This window comes from Falco rusticolus, chromosome 8 (genome assembly GCF_015220075.1).
Source record: "Falco rusticolus isolate bFalRus1 chromosome 8, bFalRus1.pri, whole genome shotgun sequence".
NCBI classification, from domain to species: domain Eukaryota; kingdom Metazoa; phylum Chordata; class Aves; order Falconiformes; family Falconidae; genus Falco; species Falco rusticolus.
In genome coordinates this window covers 27,734,356-27,759,334 of record NC_051194.1, presented here as the reverse complement: position 1 = coordinate 27,759,334, position 24,979 = coordinate 27,734,356, and the positions used below count along the sequence as shown (strand labels likewise).

Here is a 24,979-nt window from a genome sequence, read left to right as displayed (position 1 = left end):
CCTCAGCACTCCATAATGAAGTACTAATCTCAGTGACTTTCCCTAAGAAAGCCTAGCTGGACTTATAAAAATAATATGAAGTCTTCCTTTCCTGCTGAATAATAACCTGTTGTAAAGAAAATCACTAAGCTTTTCAGTAGGGCCTCAGACAGTTAAGTGAGACATTGTAAAAAAAGTAGTATTTTTACAAACTAGAAGATATACTTTTAGATAGAGAAAAAGTCTTTGTCTTCTCCAAACAGTATTAACTACATATATAAGTCTTCACATACAGTAAATATTAAAATGAAATATAAAATTAAACCCCATACATGTAGATACTACATGCCAAGTATTTTGCTGGTGCACATATGCACTTTGAGTTTTATACTTTTGCATAATTTTGAGAATTAACTGTTTCTTCCCTTTGTAAATCACCATTTTTTATTGTGCTGAATGGAAACAAAAAAAGATAAGAGTAGACAGAACAAAAAAAAATTAAAAAAAAATTAATATTTATTACTCAAACCTCTGAAATAAGCCTATGCAAAATATTTAGCCAATATATATAAGGAAAATAATCACTACATTGTAATTTCACATATATTTGTGTCATTTTTGTATACACACCTGAAATATATACACACACTCAGCATGTAGATATATGACAATAGGAAATACAAAGGTTAAATGTTGTCTCTGCATCTATAAGCGCTAAATATTTTTCCTAATGTTTTGATTCTATCCACTCTGTACTAGTTTTATCAGTTGTGTCTAAACCATTCATTAACTAAAAACAACAGAGACAGATCGTCCAAGTGCTAAGAATAGACATGAACAAGGCACTGTACCCACATCAAGATCTGAAGGTGATGATATGTGAAAATAAATTTGGGCTTTATGCACGGGGACAAAGCATTCTAAATAGGTCCTGTAAACGTTAAAATAAAAATAAGTAATTTAAAAAAAAAAAATAATATCACTATTTTAACATTGTATACTAAGTAGCATTCAGATAAATGGTGGTATTTACATTTTATTACTTTTCTCGTTCATGTACATAATCAAATGTAGCAGGACTGCCAACACCTTAGTGTCTCTGATTGTCTATAGGAACTGTTGAACTGGAACCATTCTACATGTCAAAAATGATGATATATAGAGATATAGACATCAATAGTTAATACAGTCATCTTTTAAACAGTACTTTATTTATACTAATTCCTGATGCTCTGTTTTATGTTTGGCAGCAGGCATTAACCAGACATTAATCTGAAATTTGTTTTTATTACAGACAGCAAATATTCAACAACTCATCTGATCACTGTCTACAGTAAATTGATTTCAAAGATTTCTTCTGTATAACAGTACCACGTACTTTCAGGGGATGAAATAATATGTAATTGACGTAGACCAAGATGGGGAGAAAATTACAAAAAGGACAAGACAGACAGGATCTAGGATCTTATTTAACAAAAAGTAAATACAATATTTTATTTTATGTCTATGAAAAAACACGTATATGTTATCTGTTCCATTCTATACTTTCACAATGTCTTTGGTACACAAGAAAAATGGCAATAATGGCAGTGTAAATACACAGAAGAAATTCAGACAAGTATAATATTATGTTTCACTTTTTAGTAAGTATGAGATGATCAATTTCAACATCAATAGACTGAAACATTGGAAACATGCCACAAGTCACATTCTTTTTTCTGTTATTGTCCATCTAGTCATGTCACAATACTAGAAGACTGTAAGAGAAAAAAAATCCTTTTATAGCAGACCTTGGGAGAAATTGTATGTTATAAATACCTTGCTGTTTATGTGGATCATAAATTTGGAGCCCAAACAAAGGTGGTCTCTCACTTCTTAAAAGTGTCACATTCCTTGTAACCAGGTCCAACTGGAAAATTGACCCATTCATATAATCTGTCCAGTAAATATAATTTCCATGATGTGATAATCCAAAAGGATGATTCAAATCTCTTCCATTGTAGACTACCTGCAATTAATTAGTGGTAGGTGAGCATTAGCAAGGTTAAAATAATTATTATTTTTTCATAGCATACTCTGCTGAGAACATAAATAGGAAATAAGAAAACTGAAGTACTGTGCCCAAACATAACAACTTAATGGAATAAAATCACATAAAAACTGTAAAGCTGTTCTATGCACCAGTATCAATATCTAACTTCAAAACTTCATATACATTAACTGTCCCCTGTCAGATAACAGAGGAATATAGGTAACCATGCAATCATTATATTCAGTTAATATCTACCATCTTCCCTAGCAAGGAAGCATGGTTCTTCATACAACTCAGTATCTGTGAAATATATCAGATATCTGCTTCTTTTAAAGCAAAGAAGTTTGTACAAGTTGTTTTGGTTTTTTTTGTTGTTGAAAGGTGAAGTACAGAAACTGCTTATTTATTTCTGTGAACTCCATCTCTAGTTTGGGTCATGATAACTTGGGGAGGGGGAGGGGGGAACGTAAACAATGAAAAAAATTGCCAGAGCTCATACCCAAAATAAGACAAACTTTCTTCCATGTACCTTCTGCTTCTGGTTTATTAACTCATATATAAAAATACAAATTACACCCCAAATCTTGTCTTTATTTTATTGGCCATAGAAATGTTCTAAAACAATGTCATTAACTGTAACTCAAGTCTCAGGAATCCTTCACAAGAACTGCAACTACCACAACACAAGAGCTGTCTGATTACGAGCAGTTTAAAAATATTTTTAATTCCTATAGAACAAAAACAAAACTTCAGACTCTAAACTTACCACCAAGTAAATTACTGTAATCAGAATGATTTACTTTAAAAAGACACAGAACTGCAGAACAGTAAATGATCTACTTTTGGGAGCCCTGCCTTTTTACCTCATCATTGCACCTGCCATTTGGCATGACTGAGTTCCAGTCTTCCTCTGCTGGCTGGGGTCCTGGCTTGAACTAATGTCCAACAGCTTATTTCTAGCTCACCTCCAGAAAGGACACAGTTCATCAGGTGTCCTACCCTCTATTCAGAGACACAAACCCAAGAGAACAAGGAGATAAAGCCAACTAAAACACAACTACTTTGGAGTGACAACAATTGTCCCCCTTTGCTCTTCAAATTCTCTCTTTGGTTTTAGAATTCTTTCGGTCCAAAACACCTCATCTCAGTTAACTGCTTTTGATCAAAATTAATCCATCAGTCAGCTATCCACCAGCTACTGGTGGAATTCTTGTAGGACTTCAGGACACCCTAAAATCTTCACTATACTGATAGAATTTAATGATGCTATTGACTCAGTTACATTTTGACCAAAATATCCTATAATGAAGAACAAATGATTAAGCATCAAAACCAAGTATCTTCATGCATTTTCTGTGAGGGTGATGAGGCAGTGGCATAGGCTGCCCAGAGAAGCTGTGGATGCCCCATCCTCAGGAGTGTTCAAGGCCAGGCTGGATGGGGCTGGGAGCAACCTGGTCTAGTGGAAGGTGTCCCTGACCACAGCAGGGAGTTGGAACTAGATGATTTTTAAGATTCCTTCCAACCCAAACCATTCTATGAATCTGGTTATTTTTGGCTACATATATTTTTTTTCAAGTAGTTATGCATTTTATTTAAATCACAGGATTAGAAAAAAAACACTTTAAAATAAACCCCCCAAAATATTCTGTGTCACACTTCAAAATATAACCTATAAAGACAGGTGCTGCTTATTATTATAGCAGGAGGCAAGAGCAGCAAAATAAGTTCTCACCAGTAACCCATGTGCAATCCACAGCAGCTTCATTTAACCTTCCCAGACCTGTCCTGTCCAGAACTCTTCTAGAAGTCTAGCATTGGTAGTAGACAAGGATCTCCAGTTAAAAAAAAAAAAAAAAGTCTGACAATGCTCTTAGTCCTCTCCCTGCTCCATCACAGGACCATAATGGATTTTGAGCAAAAGTAGAAGCACTAGATGTAAATCCTAACCTTGCCTTTATGCCAAACAGCAACACTATGGCATTAGCACAGGCTTAACAACAGATCACTCAATATAAAGGATTTTAAAAGCAGTATTAAAGCTATATGAGCTTGCACAGGATTAGTTCCACACAGGACTGTGTCTACAATTACTACTTTCAGCACTAGAGATCTGTGTCTTGTCCTGTCAATGCCATTATACAGAGGAATCATGAGTGAAGCATAAATGAGAAGTCACAAGACATGTACATTTTGTGAAAAAGTCCTCCCACAGAATTAATGCCTGCCATTCTCAATTAACACTGGTTTCAGTTGTCAGGGTACTAATTTTACAAAGCACATGGGAAACCTTCCCCAAACTATCAGGCTCGAGTCTAAAGTTTAACCATTTTCCAGATGTCAGTTCTGTGCTTGTTGCATCCACAAACAGAATTTCTAGAAAGACTTGCATCTAGCTAGTATAGCAATTAGTAACAATTAGAACAATCTCTCTCCATCTTTGACTGCACTTACTGAGCACATCCCCTCTGTATACCACAACAAATTCTCAAACCGGGCACTGAGATTCATCAAAAGCAGCTTATCCAGTGAGGTTAAACAAAAGCCTTTCTCTGGCAGAACCAAAAGAAGTTTTTTTCCTACTGAAAAGCGCTTTGCAGCTTCATGGCCCAATCAAAATATAACTCATTGTGACATGAGAAAAAAAAGATTAAAAAACAGTTTAAAAAAATAATAAACTTTTGTGTCAGTTTCTAAAGATGAAAATTTTAAGCTGTATTATAGGCTCCTACAGGAGACTGCCAACATCGCTTGTTTCAGTACAGATGACACTGGACATGCTGAAGGGTTACGCAGACTTGAAAAAGCTTGAAAAGTATTTTTAACATAACACAATAAAATCCAGAGAATGAGCATGCCTCTGGCAAAACAGCAGTATTTTTCTTTTACCTTTCTGTCGGTTCCATTCAAAAATATTCTTTCAATGTGATCATAATAGGCATCACACCAGTATAGTACATTGGCATGATAGTCCAGAGTTAACCCATTTGGCCATAGCATCTTTGATGTTACAAAAATCTGCCGACTGTAGCCATCCATCCATGCCTTCTCAATTCTTCCCACACTGTCATCTATTTCATCTTCTTCCCAGTCTGTCCAATACATCCAGCTATGAAATTATAAAAATGAACATTCAGATACCATTTTAATCATGTGAATTACATTGTAGACTTGTAGCAGCAGTTCACAACAGTATAACCACAAGACAGAGTGATTTTTACTTTTGCATATTTCTTACCACTGCTATTTCATTAATACAACTATATTTACTTTTCCTGTGTACTGGATGCTGCTGAAATGACACTTCTGTTGTTTTGCTCATATTGTAATAAATTACATAAATACCAAATGGGTTAACTAATGGGAAGGGAAAGAATTAAAAACTTATTTAATCATACCGGAATTATGATTTTTTTTTTTTTTAAACCAGCAATTTTATTGACTTTGTCTAAATTCAAACTTTTAACTGTGGTGTTGGGTTGGTTTTTTTGGTTTTTTTTCATCTTTGTTTGGTGGTTTGTTTGGGGTTTTTTTGTTTGTTTTGCCAAGTCTAATTTGCCTTTATGATGCAAATCTGCTTTTTATTATGCTTTATACAATCAAAAACGGCTGCAATTCATGAATTAATTGCATTCTGTTTTATTAGCTACAGGATAACCTTGGCATTCTCTGAACTTCAGATCCCACATGAAAGCAACTAAATTACTCAAAAGAACTATTATGAGCACTCTGTCCCTCACAAAAACATTTAGAAAGATCAGCTATAAACATTATTTGAAAAATAGCCAGTAGGCAATTTAAGCATAGTTTCATGGCTTATAGTGCAGCAATGCAGATAAGCAAAACAACTATAAAAAGTAGTTACCTTTGCTACTTCAAAAAATTTAAACAAGCATTGTAGTAAGTAATCTAAAAGTTTTAGTTCAGATGAGTTCTTTGGGCCAATCTCTACTGGACATTACAGAAAACACCCCTATATTTCTCCACACACACCCCCCCCCCCCTTATTGAATTAATCTGATTATCACGTTTTGTTACAGAATTTGCTGGTGAAGACTGATTTAAACAAATCAAAATACACAACTTGAACATATACAGAACAGAGGGTAGCAAATATTCTAAGAAACACCGTACTCTTTCCCGCAGCCCTCCCCCACCTCCCCACCCCCAAAGGAAAAACAGGTTCATGGGAAGAAACACATAGAAACCTGTATGTAACCTATGGTGTCTAAACAGCATTTCACATCACATGACCCACAGTAACATCAATATGCTGAAAACATTCACTCAATAGTAGACATTTACTTTTGAAGTCAGATCTAGAATTTCAATTGTTAAGCATTAACTAAAGGAAAAACATCACACTTCTTAAATGTATCATACTTGTTAAAATTGTCACGACATAATTATTGTTTACCTGCCTCATCTTTAATTTCACCAGATTTGTGCTTCTGAAATACATTGATCCTAACCCACTTAATCTGTCTATACCTTGAAGAATAAAGTCCTGGCATTTAAAATCTGAATTTACAAAGGAATGAAAATATGAAGTGAAAAACAGTTTTTTTTGTGAAATCTGTGTAAATGATGCCAACTTTAGCTGTCCAAAATCTTATTCAAATACACTTTTATGCACAAGCATAATCTGATCAATTTGCTTCTCATCTAAGAAATCTGAAAAGACAAAGAAAAAATTGCACCATCGTTACACAGGTTTACAGATTATGCAAATTCACCTTTTTTGGTTTTTTTTCCTGTTTCTTCCAAGTCACCCACCAGAAGGTTGTTTCATTTTCTTTTAATATCTTTGTAAATATGTGCTAAGAACATCAACCAATTTTTGATCCATGAGGCTTACGAACTTCATTGTATGTTTGACTCAAACAACACCAGGTTTAATCACAGAACTAAAAAACCTGCGTGCGCCCTAAAGCTTGGGCAGAGATGCAGGTCAGTGTGGTATTTATTCTATTGGAAGACAAAATATGTTTTACAAATATTTACATGACTGCTCAACAGCAATTACTGAGCTTTTCTCCATTAACTTTTTGTCTGTACTTATTCTAGTTATCATATCAAAAGCCGAAACATGCTTACAGTACCAAACATTTACATTGATGCGCTTTAATTGCATCTGAATACGCAGGTAATGCTTCTACATTGGCTAAATCAAGACTAATATTTTTTAAATGTAATTGAAATCCCATAATAAATGCTATCCCTCAGGAAAAGCTTCCATGAGAAGTATAATCATGAAAGGCACATTATTTTATTAGAAAAGTGTTTTATATAATAGCCCTTCTCAGACAATACATCTTTATACACTATTTCCTGTGCCATGCATTTACTGAGCTGGAAAATTTAACAAAGTAATTGTAGGTATGGCTATGGTTTGTGGTCTGATTTTACAACCTTACTACCTGACCTTTATTAATTGTAGCCTTTCCATAGTCACTTCCATTCCTCAAAGGACAAACCAAAAGTGAAAACCTGATAGCGTACATACATTCCAATACTAGGAAAATGGCAATCAATCCAGCCACACTAGAATTACCTGCCTACATCACTCTCCAGTGACAATTCCCTGAATAAATGTAACGGTGAATTTTTAGGTAAACCATCACTACACCACACTAATACAATGTTCTTTTTATTATGCAGGCTATCATAATTAATTATGCTAGTAAGTAATGAAAAGTACCTGTCTCATTTAGTTTTCTAAACCAATGTGTACAAGAATATGGTTATAACTACCTTCAGAAATTGAGACTTAAAAAGAATAAAGGACAGCATCATAAAGTTCACTTAGTATTAAAAACACATACAGGTCTGACAATTCGTTTGAGAAAAAGATGAATCACATTCAGATTAACTGGACAGTATGTCTGGGCATACACAAGGGCTTCAGGCAAGAACGCTGGACAGAAATTACAGATATTACAGACTACTGTAGAATTACAGACTACTACAGGAGTCTAAAAACCCCATCCTAAGCAAAACTCAATCCCATATTTATACTATGAAGACAATCATTAAACCACATAAATTAATCTACTCCATACCCATTGACAGGATCAACAACAATTCCTCTAGGGTGTGACATATCACCCTCCAACAAAGTTTTTCTACTTTGAGCAGCTTTTTCCAGTCTGGCTACAGCAATTGTTTTCCTGTGGCCATCGTTTGTCCAATAAAGATTATTTCCAATCCAGTCCACTGCTATGCCTTCTACATTATCAAGATCTGTTGAGAGAGAGAAGATAAGACATTAGTATTATACATTTATACTAATGGATAATGTTAGAACATAAACAATGGATAATATATAGCCCATATAGCTAAACTAGATTACTTCCTTGAAGCTGAATTGTATTTGCTGCGTCTGTCAGAATTAGTCTTTGCTGAAGACACCCTAGAAAAGACAAAGACTGGTCCTAAAACTTCGTTGTGTATTAAGCCACAAGCTTTCATATGTTAACCACAGCTGGCCCAGGAAAAAATCACTATTTAACAAAACCCTACTTAATTTAAACCCTAAATAGCAGCATCACTCAAATCAAGAAGAGCTTCTGGTATCAGCTCTAGTGCTCTAAATTATCTTGTTTTTCACCAAAAAACCAAAGTTTCACTCTTATTAAAAATACCCAAAAAAAGGCATTTAATTTCCATTTGTTCCATTGTCCCCTTGACCTTGCAAAACGTAAGCAAGAATGCTACAAGAGTTATTCTCCACAGCTAAGTACATGTGCAGAGTATAGACACAGCGAGCAATAGACAGGCAAAGGGCAACGCTACCCCTGAACGTACCAAGGGCTCATGAGGCTGAAAGCGGTAGGGCTCCATCCAGAACCAAAATGAGTCAACGCTGTTCATTACACAGAGTGCGGAGATTTCCCACTTTGAGAAGTTGTAAAACAAGTCCCAGAGCAACACGTTTTCCCTCAAGATTACCCAATGCCCAGTGACATTACCTGAGTGCTGCCCTCTCCCACACGGTCCCAACTCCTTAAGTGACAGCATATGGTCTCTAAAAGGTTTTCCGTACTTTTTCATCATACCTTTTCTTTCAGAAAGACCTCAAAGTCCAAGTGCATAGGGTGCAATAATGGTGAATTTCCAGTCAGTTTCTGCCGGCCCTTGTGGCGGTGCAAAGATTGAGGCAGCCCCAGGCACCCAGGTGATCCAGGCGGCAGCGCCTCAGCTGCAGGGCGCTCCCACCCCTCATCAGGTGAGAGTGGGCCGGGGTGATGCCGAGGGGACTTAACAGCTGTGACCGCCACTTTGCTGCCCCCCCTCCCCACCTTTAAACAGGCCCTGGCAGCACAAGCACTTGTTACCTGCATTTCCCCATTCTCTGCATGATGTACTTCATTAAGCAGGACGGAGCCCCTGCTCTATGCACCCCTCCAGCAGCCAACACAGAGAGCACAGCACTGGCCCGAACTCCCCAGCTCTGCTCACACCCTGTGAAGGGGCCGTTTTCTAAGTCCAGGCAAGGGCTTGTGTCTGGCTCAGAGCACTCACTAACAGCCCTGTTAGCAGCCTATCACTGCGGCTAAACCCCCGGCTGAGCTGGGCAGGCCCAGCCCCTCAAGCAGGGCTCTGCTCCCCAGTGCCTCACAAGTGCCTGCCCTTTCCCAGTCTGCCGCCTCAGGGTGGATGGGGCCACTCACAGGCAGTGCAGCTGCCTCTCGCCCAGGGCTGAGGGAGCCGCGGCTGCTTGCTTTAGTGTCCTTGCCGAGGTCAAACTTGGCATGGCTCGCTTTACTGTTAACTGGTTTGCGAGCTGGTCATCTAGACTAAAAATATCAGTTTTACAGATATTTAGTGACAGCCTAACAGCTGTGACTCCAGCGCTGCCACTCGGCTTGAGAACTCGTGGCACCGAAGTGGTGCCTCGCTTTGTTGTGGTAAAAATGAAGGCTGGTATAGCTGAAAAGATTTAACACCCCCCCAAACTCAAAAAATAAAAGCACACTAAAAACCTAACCCTTTTTACTGCAATGCTTCTTGACAATATGTGGTGTATTACTTGTTTGTTATACTTGGATACACAATCCTACAGCACAGTTTCAATGGCAGGAATCGTTGAGGCTTGAAAAAAGGAAATTTTGTGTAATTTTTTTTCTTGTTTTTGTTAAACACTTCCTGTTCACATTAATGCCAATAATGCCATCTAGACACAAGCTTTCTGCAGATTCATTCTTCCACCAGTGCTTTACATCACTTTCTGATCAACACTGGAAGTTTTTTGAGAGATTTTATCAAAACAAATATGCAGAGACATTTTCATTGCAATGCACATCAAAAATTCACATATTACCATTTTTAAAGAAGTGCTGATGTGACAAAATCACTGATCCTACTTCAATCCTGCTTACACCAGCTACACTTGTGAAAATCTGCTAAACCCAACACAGCTGTTTACTATTTGAACTGTGCTGCCAGACATCTCAGATGTAACCCTCACCTTTCCAGACAATTTCCCATGAAGTCCTGAAGTGCTGGTTTGGGACATTTCAGGTTGTTATCAGAGTCATTTTTACTGTAACAGCATTGTGTAGTGGTGCTGTGTTGCCATAATCTAAACCTTCCCTCAGATTTGGCCACCAAGGTGCCTCCCCGTGATGCAGTCAGTAAGTACTATCAGAAAGGTCTTAGGAACATTTGTTAACTTCGGCACATTTATTTTTCTTTTGCAACATGTTACACATATTTTCCTTGGGACAAACTCTTCACCAGTAATATTTTTTACATCCCAAACACATTTACTGACTATCACTCTAATAAACTATCTCATTCCCTACAATAAATGAATTATTTTTTTTTTTTGTGAGACAGGAATGCAAAGCTCATTTACTGAGTCACAGCCTACATAACAATGCTGTACAGAAAACTTGCTGCTTACTATAACCTGCAGATAACATATGGTATGTCATCAACAGTACACTAAGATAAAATATGATAGTTTTACCCAATAAATGAAATACTGCGCTTTTTATACACTTGGATGCAATAACAGCATCTATAAAAGGTGCCATTACAATCTCAATAGCATTGTAACATGATAAATTACTTCATAGTGTTATTGTTGAACAATGTTTTTTAGTGATTGTAATACCACCATATTCCCTATCAAGTTAACAGAGCTAAAATGTTTTCAAATACCTTGTACTTGCAAAATGTGGTTTTTTGTTAATTTTGTATAGATATCCTTTTTAAAAAAGCAAAATGCTTTAAAATACAATAGTGAAGTATATTGATTATGATATGAACTCACACTGTATATTAAAATTTAAAAATTAAAAGTATCCCCTTATTAAGAGTGATACTTCAGGTATAATGCTTTCAATGTTTAAAAACAGCAAATTATGAGAAGTTGGTGGCTTCTGAAATTCATAGCATGACAGCCATGTAGTAATTTTTAAACTGTTTTTTCCGTTATCAGTATCCTCTGTCTGCAGGACAGCAACAGACAAACAACACAGATGAATAAAGATAAACATGCAAATGAGATTTTTTTCAACATCAAAGGAAAGACATGCTTGACAATAACATAGAGGGTAATTGAGAAATGAGTTTACTTGACTTGAAGAAATTGACAAGGTATAGATTAGTTCAGGATTCTTTCTAGCTTTAATGCTGTGTATCATGCCAAGTTTTTAATCGTTCTACCCTATCCATATTGCTTGTGTTAAATTAAACACTAATGGAGATGTATGTATATAGTATATATGTATATATATAAAACTGTGATGTATTTTACACTTCCTAGGATTTGTTTGGCTTTTTTTTTCCTTAACCCTTGAACTGCAAAGTGCAATCAACCACCTGCAGTGACATGAACAGTAACAAAAATTAAAGGTACATAACATCTCCAGCTGCCATTTTTAAACATGTAGTTCTTTGAACATGGGAGCAATTAAAGCCTGACTATCTCTGTATCTGTGTGTTCTTGGGTTTTAACTACTTAGCTGAGGAATAGTGATTTTTTTTTTCCCATTACAACTCCATTTCACAATTTCTGTGTTCATGTTGCTATGTCCAGCTGCAGAAATCAATAAAATAAGAGTGAACTTGCAAGTCAACAGTCCTTGATATCTCATGTCCCTATTTTTACAAAACTTTAGGCATTTGATTATACTTGGACCTCTGCCCTGTATATCAAATTACCTTGAAATCATTCTGAAGGTCCCAATGATACTACAGAGAGAGACAAAGAAACCCACCAAAGTATCAACTAAACCTTGTTCACGTAAGAAACTAGGTCTAAATTTAGTAAATAGTCATAGGTGTAGACATGACACAACATCCTGTAAGAAACAGCGTGAGAAGGTTATGGAAAAAAACAAGTGGCATATGCTGAGAGGTTTCCAAAATGGTTTTAAAATTTTTATGCTATTTCAGATACACCTAAACATCACTATATTTTTGGGGAAATATTTTTCCCTGTGATCTAAAAAGCCTGAAGGAAGCAATGGTGTCAAAAAATCACTCTCCAGATGGGAGGATATGAAACAACAGTATGATGAAGTACCTAACCCAGCAGCTACTTAGTCTGACACGAATCATCCAAAGTACAAAACAGCTGTGTATTAGTCAGAGTGGGTGAGATCAGTGCCAGCAGCTCAGCCAGGTTCCCCAGGCTGATGGATACTGTCAGTTTTATTTGTTGTCTCTCAGTGTCTTTGCTCATTCCTTTACAAAGGCAATGTCAGAGTCAGCTGGAACTCTCTGAAAGTGGGAGAGTGGCTTTTGGTCCTGGAATGATCAGGTTATGTGGAGAAGAGAAGCGCAAAATATGGTAGGGAAAAGAAGAGAGCATCTCACCAAGGATCTGGGAGCCCAGGCTTCACAAAGGAAGACTGTTCAACAGAACAGGCAATAAAGACAAGTTTCAGGAGTGAAAGGGCCCTTTAGGGCTCAGAGGAATCTCAGCAGATTTTGCTCAACTCAGGAAAACAATGACATGACTAAAATCAAGCTTGAGGACAACGAGTGATTTGTCCAAAAAAACAATTTTATTTTTAACCTGTCTGACCAAGACATTTAGAGTTAAACACAGTTTTTATAGCAGTAAGACCAGCTTTTTAATGAAAATGTTTGTTGTTTTTTATCTTTGCCTTGGGAGATGAAACAGTCAAAATATGGACTATCTTCATATCATTTGCAAAACTATTACACTAGAATGCTAGATACTGCCTAAAATATACAAGCATATTGCTCCAAATCTGTTTAGTTTAGCCTAATAGCTACTGTAGCTGAGCTACCATGCCTTCTGCAGCAATTTCAGAGCACCTGTTTCTAAACCAAATACAGTCTAATTAAAAAAAAAAAAAAAAAAGGACTCATGGTAATTATATATTAAATATATCAGAACGTTTTAAAATAAAGGAGGATTGTACAGCAAAACCATACAAAGACATTTTACAATCTTTTTGTGAAGTTATGGTTTAAAGTTCACTTTTATTTAACTATCTAAAAGCTTTAAATGCCTTCCTTACTCTTTAGGTGGGCCTCACATCAAGTAGTAAACAGGAACTGTAAACTGGAAATACTACCAGAATTTTAAAATCAACAGTAGTGTTATGTGGGCTCCAAATATACTGAATATAGATACAAGGTTTTTAAAAACTCATATTTCTTGAGTCAACAATTTGCCACATTGGTTATAAGTATGCAAGAGATTATAAGCACAACGTATAATTTGGTAAAGAGGGGCCTAGCTCATTAATGTCAGTTAGATCAAGTGCACTAACAGAGCCTAAAATACTGGATTAACATGAGAACAGGGGAAAAAAATAATTATTCAATATACCAACCTGCTAAACAGCTTCCAAAGATATTTACAGACTTACTTTGACCGTATTTAAGCAAAACGTTAGCCCGTGACCATGTCTGCTAATATTTACAAGTGAATAATAGAACATTTTAAGGCTCTTAGCAACCCCAAACCACGTAAGGGGGCTAAAGACAAGCAAAAAAACCCCACAGAATTCATTCTACTCCAACTGAATGATATCTAAATCTCTTTAAAAATGTCTGGATTGTTCCATTTTTTTATTTAAAAAACTGAATTCAGCTGCAAGTTTGAAACCTTAATTATAGCAATTTCTGTTGCTGGTGAAAATACACTATTGCAGTTGTGCCACCAACTGTAGGCTGGGCCATGCTGTGGGCTGTCAAATAGTTATCAATACTACACAGCAGTTTGTTTCCTGAAGTGAAGAATAAGAAATCACAGCTGAAACTATATGGGAAATCAAACTCCAGCAGTGTTAGGTGCTCAGCGTTCTCAATTCCCAGTCAACAGCTTGTAGGATCAGGCTCTCATGTAGGCAAACCGTAATTATCTGAGTTACGCTGTTGTTTTGAGCTAGCATATCTTCTTGTAAAACTGGATAGTCAAAAAAATGACAACTTCTAGTCTGAGACCTGACACCTACCACAGATAGAGTTCCTTAGCAGCATGCTGTTCAGAGCGAATATTAAACCTCCTCCTGACACACCTGATTTTCTCTAGTAGCCATCCACCAAGGAACCATTTAATCTGTCCCTGCTGAGTTCTTGAGAGTTGACAAGAATGAAAGCTGAGGTGGTATGGCTGGAGGACATATTAATTTTTGAAACCATGAAAAATAGATTAACAAGTGTTCTTTAAACACACTTTAAAGTTATGAAACTACACCAAGTTCTAACTAACAATGTAAGCTCCTGGGAAAGGAGTGGGTAGAGAATGAAAGTGAAATTTTTTTGGTCTTTGTAAGTATTAGGACCACCAATAATACATCATCGGATAATCCGTAACTCTTTTGGTATTGCACTGATAATTTGCTATGTTGTACTTATAAAGAGTATAAATTCCAGTTAAACATTTTTTAAAAGAGTGCCTTCCATTTGCTGGTTTGGTATACAAAGTTTGTTTGTGTTGACATGTTTGCTTAGTCTAACCCTAACCTGATCAACACCTTTCAGCAAGGATGCTCCTTGGTTTATTTATAATGTTTAAATCAACATACTGTCTGCTCCTTTCTCTACTTCACATTTGGATTACTTTGTTGAAAAATGAAATGTGTGTTGTTCAGTAAAAGAAAGTTAGCATTGGAAGTTCTGTGATGTATATTATCCATTTCCATATTTGCAGTGAAATGAAGAATTACCAGATTGACAGCTGGGTATTCATTATTTACCCAGACAGCTGCCTTTTATTAAGTAATCACCAAAACAGGGTAAAGAGCCATCTATTGCTTGCAACTACTGCTGAAGGGATTTGTGCAGACGCTGAAGTCTGCAGAGAGACCTTATATGAGAACACCACCATATCGCTGCAAACTAGAGATAACTTCTCTGCGGCAACTGAATTAAAACATAGGTTATGAATGTCAGGGAATGAAAATCCCTGTGCTAAATCAAAGGTATTTTAGTTACTTTCACTGTCTCGAGCTTGGGTTCACAAGTACAGTTATTAAGCTCTCCGAAGGACAAGATGAATATTCATACTACTTATTTTCTTGAGGACTAGAAAACAATTACTGCAGAATGGATTTCAGCTGAAGTAGTTACCTCCTGCTGAAGCAGCCTGTCATGAAAAGAGTCCATAAAAGAGAAAGAAATACGGGTTGACAGATTGGAAGTTTTATCACTGAAATAGCATTTAGTGTGGCAACATAAGATTCTAGAACTGAGAGACTCTCTGAATTGTGGTGGGAGAGGTGGAAACTAGAGAACTGCTGGTATTTTCTCTCATTGGTATAATAAATAGTACAAACATCTAAATTAAGGTTCTAAAATATGTTTAGGTCTTCCTGTTTCTTCCACATATACCATGGAAAATGCATCAGGAAAGACAATACTTTTTTTCTAATGAGTTTGCAACTACTAAAGAAAGTCTCACTCTGCCAAAATAGTTGCATAAGCTCCAGAACCCACATTGTGATGCAGGTTGGAGTGAAAGAAGTTTTAAGAAGTCCACAACCACACAGGATGGCTCAGCAAATGACTACAAAGAGCTACATTATTGATCTATTGTATCTAACTACTGAAAGAATAGTGGAGACATAGGAACTCACTGGGGGGATATAAGCTTAAATGGACAAGATAATAATTCTCCACAGAGCAACTTGACCAAACTACATTTCTGTACTCAGGAAGAATAAACAGTAAGTTGTAAAAAAAGAAACATCTCCAACTTTGTTCAAGGTCTAGTTTGGGTCTGTTTTCCATGAGAGATTACAAATAAGGCTTTAAATTATCTGTAAATGTCAATTCAGCTTCTCCTTAGTAAAATACTCTGAATGTCGCTACCAGTTAGCATTGCCTACCATCTTTGAGGATTGTTTCTCGCTCTGTGCCATCAATCTTCTGTCGCCCAATGAGGAAACTAGTAGTATCAGCAAAGTAAATGTAATTGGTTTCGGCATGGAAGTCCAGAGCACGAGGATTGACCAAGTTTTCTATAGGGATCATGTATTCATCAGATACTTTGGTATTCAGGTCCATTCCCCGTATTATTCCTGGGCGTCCCTTCCCATAAAAAAGAAACAATTCATTCTTTGGTCCTGCAAAAGAAAGATTACAAACATAAACAACTGATGCTGCCTAATCTTCTTTACAGTACATAATGTCACTGTTTAATTAACTGGCACAATCAGTGGGGGAGCAGGAATATTATTCAATACCAAAAATTAAACTTTCATATATTCTGAAGGTATCTAAACTCAAGAAATCTAGCTAATTGCATTACCTTAATTAAAATACAAATTACTTTAGTGAACTGCTTATATCTAATTATTTTTCTGTGTAAAAGTTCACACTGAAAAGCAATGGTAGAACACAGAATAACTTTGCATCTACTGTGATGTGGACATATATATCTTTGTAGACACGCAGTTTTACAATTCATTAGGATCTATCAGGGTAATGGAGACCATGACTTTAGTAATCATTAAATTTAACAAGACCATAAACTCCAGCAAATATGAACCACCATATTTTTCACCTGAAGATTCTCAGAAACAACCAAGACAAAAGATTACTGTACATTTCATTCAAATGGGAAGGAATACAACAACGCACACTATTCTTTCAGACTGAGATACAAAACATACATACCGATATTTCCTATTTCTCAGGATATTTTTACATTTTAATTAGGTAGGTTAATTACTGAATAATAACTGAATTACTGAAAAATAACTGAAACTTAGTAAAGTGATTTTCTTTCATTTAAGATACTTATAAATAACCTTAGATACTTAATAGTATCAATATACCTCTTAAAATTCTCTAAAATATATACTTCTGCTATTGCCTCTCTGGATTTTTTGTTGGCATTGTTAGTGAAGACCATATGAGGTTTGACTGAAGTCAAATCTATCCATCTACCAGCATCCATCAAAGTATCTAATTGCATGCTTTTTGTCTGAACTAAACCAATGCTATTTGATCAAGACACCAGACATAGATAGGTGTTCCCTAAAACCTTCAGAACTGTCTGGTTCGCTGTAGGTGACCAACAGATTGTGTATATCTAATGCTCGGAATAACTGTAGTAATACAAATGAAAATTGCTTACACAAAGTACTATGAGAAAAAACCTTGCTTGAGTTATTTACGTGAATGTTCTGCTTCTGAGTTACAAGTTGATTGTATGGGTAGAAATGGGATGTAACAAAGTATTTAACAGCATTTCAGTACCTATGTGCTGTAAGAATGCACAGTATATAAAGAAAGACGTAAGAGTAATTAACATAAAACTTGTGATAATTTTAAGAATTCTTTAAAGAGCATCCCAGCTGTAATTTGTCACTTCTATGAACTAAGCCAAATCAAATCATTTTAAGAGAATGAAAGGAGTACATGAACAAAGTGTCAGGTACGTGTTGCAAACCAATTTTACCCAAAAGCAGCCCATGTGATTTTTATTGATATCAATAAACATGTTAAATAAAACCCAGAACTATGCCCTGGAATATTAGTAGCTAACAAACCCTTTGATTTAAATAACATACTTTTGCATGACCTGCCATCACTCCCCAAGATGAAGCCAGTCCTGCAGCGACAAGTCCGTGCTTTGTAGTTGCTGCTGAGCAGACAGATGTGGGAACATCCCCCCGGCATTCCATATGGGTCCACTTCACATGCATGGCTTCTGACTAGGGTGGATGAAAACCAGTACAATTCAAATCCATTTAAAGCAAGATAATTATATGCATCAGCATGTAGAAAGTTTAGATAGGAAAGAAAGGGAACATGTGTCACAATAAATCTTTCGGCAGAATATAATTACAAAGGAAGGTGTTTTATTAAAATTGTAGCCAAAACAGACAAGGAATCTAAAGGGCCATCTTGTGGCTATCAAGCCATACCCATCATTGTGTGCGATCACCCCTTTTTGAATAAAGTTCTGCACAGCATTAGCCAGGCACCACTTCCCTGGGGTAGCTGACACTTTTGCCCTTTTTTTATTTGTTGCTTTGATTCATTTGGTTGATTGGTTGGGTTTTTTGAGAACAGAGAGAATCCCATGCCAACACAGTTTGCTATTCATTCAGCTCCATTAGACAGCACGTTTCTGGGGCAGATACCTGTGCAGAAACTGAAGAACAGAATGAGCCTTGCCGCATTTTTCTGTATTTGTACAGCTGGGAGATAAATCCAGCTGAAGAAACCAAATAATTCCTTTCGTTTTGGAATTTTTTTCATTTTTTTTTTTCATATTTTGAAATGTGTGCTTCTAAATTAGCAGATTAATATATCAAAATCATTTTTTAAACTCTTCAATGTAAACCTGATGAGAAAACAAAATCTACCTGGCTATCCTAAATTTACTAAGCTTGCTTACAACAGGCCAACAGTATTTTAGCTCAGAAAAAATGGTTTCCTCTTCTTTCTCCCTTGCCTCAAGCTTTTTTTTTTTAGTTTTTTTTTAGTTTGGTTTGTTTTTTTTTTTAAAAAAAAAAGTAATGAAGTGGTTTAAGGTTGATACTGTTAAAGGAATACAGAAACTCTACCGAACTCAAGACAGCTTTTACAGTGAACCTTGACAAGCAACAAACGTGTCCATTCAAAACAAAAGAAGTAGCAGAGTGAAAAAGGGCAAGAGGAGCAGAGTAATCACAGGATGTAATAAAAGATTACACTGTGCTCATGTCTCTCCTCTACTCAACCTCTCTGACTCCCTCAGGGTTACAAGAGGGGGAAAAGAGTCTTTGCAGCGTCCTTCAGGAACTGACATCTGCAAATCAATGCCCTCAGCTATAAGGTGAAAATTAGTTCACCCAGGCTTCATCAATGTAGAGTTCGCTCCCACTTCAGAAACTTCTCTAAAAGCAGTCAGTCTGTTTAATAACATTGACGTCGATCACCAGAATAGATGCATTAGCTTTTCTGTCTAAGCAGTCATGGTAACAATTTATTGCTCAGAAGTATCAAAAAAGTCCCCACAAAGTATTGCTGTAAACATTTCAGATATTGCTATCTTTGCACAAAGTTCCCACAAATAACACTGCTGTTCTGAACGCAGAAAGTATGCAATCAGAGACATGATTAGTCACAAGATGATTGTGGACCTCAGATTCATAGAATCATGAAGGTTGGAAAAGACCTTTGAGATCATCCAAGTCCAACCCTTAACCCAGGACTGGCAAGGCCACCACTAAACCACGACACTACCCACCACTTCTATGCGGTTTGTAAATACCTCTGGGGATGATGATTCCACTGCCTCCCTGGGCAGCCTGTGCCAGTGCCTGACCCTTGCTATTTTATAAAAAATTCTAAGACTATAAAAAGCTTTTCATTCTAAATGAAAATGAAGATTCCTTTCAGAGATGGCAAAGATGATATTTATACAAACCAAGGAGAACTTAACAGCAGTTTCCTCTCTCACCAATTTTGCTGGCAGTTTGGCAAGCTAGCTGCTCACATCTCTGGGCTTTTTTGGCAAACCTGAAGATGGGACCACTCTTGAGGTTATATAAGTCTGTCTGAAAAGCAGGCCCAGAGAAACCAGGAATCTCTAAAGCCCAAGACTGAAGCATGTGGATGGTATTAGACCTCTAAAAATTGTGGAGCTGTTAAATTCTTAAAGCACTGAGCGTGTGGAGCCAGAAAACTTGCAGACTCGGGTTCTTTGAGTAGTTCTCCAAGCTGAATGCTGAGGAAGCAGTTGCGTTAGGAGCTCAGAGATACAGAAAGCTGTGCAGATGAAGAAGGAACAAAGTCTTGCACAGTGACAGGTTCTCACTGTATCTTCCGATACATTCTTCTGGAAGAACCTTTTTAAACACACATACACCTAACATTTCATTTTATGTTTCCTAGAAGCAGGAATTTTGATCTTACCTGCTGTTTGAGTTCTTTTCTGGTATACACGGATCTCTTTAGCATTGTCAAGTCTAGCAAGGGACTGAACATCGGAGCCATTATATCTGTTTATTCGTAAAATGTTGAGGTTATCTGAATTGACTGTATATAAATAGTTTTCAAAAACTGCCAAACCACAAAGATGCCTAATCTGCAAAAGAAAAAAAATTATATCATTATTTTAGCTGAATATTTTAGGTATAAATATGACTTGTAAGCATAAACATTACTATCAATTGTACATGTGAAACTGTATGAGAGGATTTCTGAATATGTCGATAAACATTTCAAAATAATAATCACAAACTAATCCACAAGTATAGTTCACATTCTTGTAGTCTGATGTTTATAATTAGAAGAGCTTTGTAGAAAAAAGGCAGAAATTTCAAAATATTTAGCAATCCAAATTTATTTACCCTCTGAATTTCCCAGTTTTTCTCTTTTAAATTAAAAACTCCTTCATTGTTAAAGTGCACGAGTTTATTTAGTATTAACTAATGCAAACTAAGATAAATTAACTAGCATTAACTAATAAACATAGTAAATATAGATATGTAAAACACCATTTATAGGTTGAATTGATGTATTTTTTAATTATGTTATAATAAAAACAAAGCAAGTATGGCTAGATATACCCACTGAATATTTTCTTAAGTAAATAAATTATATCAACTATGATTGTGTTCCTTTTTTGTTGGTGTCTTTGATTATGCTTGTGGCCATGTGGTACTGCTTGCTTATCAAAAAGTGAATTTGAAAATTGTATTAATCTGTGATGTATCTGGGTACATTGATTAAAAATTACCTGATGTTAGTTAGCTAGCCAATGACAGTTCGAACATGAAGTGTTCAATAATCTAACCGTTGTGCTTCATTTATAGATGTAGAACATGTAAAAGATCTAATTGGCAATTTTGGAAGCTGAACAAATTAAAGAGAATTTGTTGGTGGATGTTCAGATATTTACAGGCTGAATAACTTATTAGTTTAATAAATTGTTCACGACAAAGTATTTACTTAGATCATTTACTTCACAAATTAAGATGTATTTCACCAAAAATCTTCAAACCAAACCAAACCAAAAACCGAAAAAAAACCCACCCCAATCAAAAACCCAAACCAAAGATAAACCTGCTATCAAGCATCAAATGATTCAGTCCTTTCTGGAAATTACCCCCAGTTGGCCAAATCTTGCCATCGTATTCTGTTATTACCCAAAATAAAAATAAAATAAAATAAATAATTGAGATCAATGGAAGTGTTTGATTAAGATCCAATAGAAATTCAATCAAATTATAGTAAGATGGAAAACAGCCTTGAGAACAATGACGCACCTGTACCAAATTGTTGAAATCTCTGCATTACAATCCTTTCTTCCCTATGTTCATTTGCACTCAGTGTAAAGCTTTATTATTTAATACACGAGAACTTTTCTATATTTACACTATTAACATTATTTGACTGTTTTGACAATGCATTTTATAATAACTTAATTATTTGTATTTAATTAATGCATTTCTTGTGTTTTACATCTCATGCAGTTTTCCAGCTATCTTATGCATGAATGGGAATGTTGCTTGCTACGGAAAATAGCCCTTTGAAAGCCACCCAGGCTATCAATCATAAAAGCCCATATCATTCACAAAGCTTGCCTTTTGATACGCTTGTACTTGCAAAATAAACTTTAATCCCTAAAATTTCTTGAGAATAGTTTTCTGGTCTGCTGTTTCCTTGGACTAATGAGGAGTAACTTGGAATAACAGTCATTCTAAATCCTGGCAAATACTGGCAAAAAAACTCGTGAAGTTTTTCATTTGAGTGGAAAGACAACAAATATGCTTCTCCTTCTGTGACAGCAGTGATTAATTGGGTGACAAAATTTTTTAACATCATTCACCCATATTGAAAGAAACAGATATCAGTCTTTCCTAGCTAATTGATAGAAGAAAGAATCTCTCTGAACTTGATAAAAAAATCCTTTTTTGCATCTAAATTTCAGAGAGAAGAGAAAGAACAAGCACCTCTCCTATGACACTAGTACAAGTCAGTTATAAGGCTGTAAAAGTATTTCTTAGTTGCTTAAGAAAAAGGCTTTCTTTAAGTATCTATTTCAAAATGTTCTCTTAAAAAAAATGTTGACAAGACCTGTTATTCCAGGACAACTGGCTAAAGACTGGGAATAATTTGGTAAAAAATAGGAAAGTGTTTGCTATTTAGCCAGGTGACCTAGACTGCTTTTTGTCACATTTCCTGGCCATTTTCACATGGTGGTTATGCTAACCAATTGTCTCCTTGTAAACAGTGATTACTTGGAAGCAAGGAAAGAATGACAGGAGAATAGGCAAAATGTTTATTCTATCTGCACATCTTTACATATTCGGTTTAACCTCAGGCATAAGCAGATGTAAACATGGTACCCACACCAGCTCTGGGAGTTCAAGTAGCATCCAGGAACAGTTTGGTCTCTGCTAATTTTCCCTTGTTTTACATAAGCCTTCAAACTGCCATGGAACCCTTCCTCTCCCTGCTACCTGCTACCTCACTCCCATAATAACAGATTGATATACCACTGCTCAGACTCATACAGTCTCAGCTCTTGTATTTATGACTCAGCATCTGGACCAACCATGAAAAGCGTCACTGCCATCAACAAAATATGATTTAAGTGCATCTAGATTGGTCTGAACGGGTGAATAGCTTTTGCTATTCTGTTTCTTTCACATTCTTGTACCTGTCTCTCCTTCCTGAATTGAAACGGAATGTTTACATATTTTTAATAATTTATTCCCCAGTATTTTTCCATCACTACATATTTTCCCTCCTGAAGTCTTTTTCAATGGGGAGTGTGACTTACATGGTGCATTGTTAATGAGACACTGCATGGAAGCTTGTCCGTAGGTTGCAAAATGGACTAAATTGCAAATAAAAAAGAAAATATGCAGCTGGATCTTTTGTCAAACACATTTGAAATAAAAAAGTGAAAAAAAACCCTGAAATTACTGTAACTGCTAGCATTATATATGATCATTTACTGATATCACTACTTTTTACTAATTTGCAAATAAATACCTACTTGTCTGCCTTTAATTATTGTATGCCTCTTTCTCCCTTGGTAGTCAACAACTTCCACACTATCCAGATATACGTCAACCCAGTACACATATTTATTGATGAGGTCTAGTGCAAGAGCAGTTGGCTGTTCAATTTTAGAGTCTACTATCCATGTCCTGTTCATTCCATCCATGTCACATCTCTCAACCTTGGCAGCATTCCCGTAGTCTGTAAAGAAAAGCTTTCTGTTGAAAGAAAATAACATGTTGTAAGTTTCAAAGGGTGTGAGCAGAGTGCAAAGCTTCTGGTGGCTCTGCAAAGTAAGTTTTTGTTCTTCATCATTTCAGGGGGTTTAGCTGTCAATAACCCATATAACTCTTATTGATAATCATATAATTACCCTCAAAAAATCACCTATCTTCTAAAAAATTAAAAATTACACAGACTTTTATTTCAGATAGAACATACAGAAGTTCTAAATGCATTTCCTTACACCACAGATACACCATGTAATATCTGTCATTTAAACGGGTGGTATTAACATGTACAGAGACTACATTACAATCTTTACAATACCTCTTTAACCACGGTTTATACAATATGGCAAGATAGTTACAAATAACAGAGAGTGGCAGAACCACAAAGCATTTACATGGTTTGGAGAACAATTCACTGCATGTGAGGTAAAGCAAGTACAGTGATCCACACTGTCAGGTGTTTAAAATTAGATTTCTAAAGAAGATACATTAGTCTCCAGTGCATTTTTATCCAGTCTTAGAAGGATGTTCAGGCTTTAAAACGTTTCCAGAAATCCAGTGAGTCATTCCATCCTAGAATAATGGGGAGCCATCAAAGACTTAAAATTGGTACTAAGGTTTCCTAACCCAATCCTTCATTAGCATTCACTGGGTTTAGTACACACAAATCAATTTTTATTAACCTCACGATATTTTAACAAGATTACTTATTTGTGAGACTAAATTACACTGGCAAGATGAAGACCACCTTGCCATGACTTTAACATGCTATAAAGAATAATCTGATTCCAGATTGAATGTTACTGAAACTACTTTGAGAATCAGGATTTCATTTTCCAAATGAAGTGAATTATCTCCTAGTTATTACCACTAATGGGAATAACATTGGATCAACAGCATATAGACCCTTAGAGGTCTGTATATTAAAGAGTATTAATGTATAGCCTTGCAATGTCTCATAGAAATTTGGCATTGTAGTATGTTTTAGGCTGGAAAAAATACGTTTGCTAAATAACCAAATGAGACCTATATCCTTTCTTATTACCAAATAATTGAGAATACATTTGAAATGCAGTTAAAAGTGTTTAATGTGTGAAATATGTAAATTAAAAATTATTCTAAATATTAAAGGCAGTAGATTTAGCTGTAGATATGTATAGCAACTGTCAAATGCCAAAATTGATTGATCACAGAATCATAAAATAGGGCTTGAGGAGAATTTGAAAGGTCATGTAGTCCATCACCAGGCCATAAGGCAGAATAAACTTTACCTATAACATTCCTGAGGGACAAC

At 36.0% G+C, this 24,979-nt stretch overlaps 1 protein-coding gene across 1 annotated transcript in view; it reads right to left on the bottom strand.

The window, feature by feature from the left end:
• Positions 1–24,979, bottom strand: part of LRP1B (LDL receptor related protein 1B) — a 379,972-nt gene that overhangs the window by 282,542 nt on the left and 72,451 nt on the right. The window contains 7 exon segments of the mRNA XM_037398644.1: positions 1,798–1,987; positions 4,901–5,120; positions 8,074–8,254; positions 16,333–16,569; positions 18,022–18,165; positions 20,357–20,528; positions 23,451–23,673. Coding sequence (XP_037254541.1) covers positions 1,798–1,987; positions 4,901–5,120; positions 8,074–8,254; positions 16,333–16,569; positions 18,022–18,165; positions 20,357–20,528; positions 23,451–23,673 — 1,367 coding nt within the window.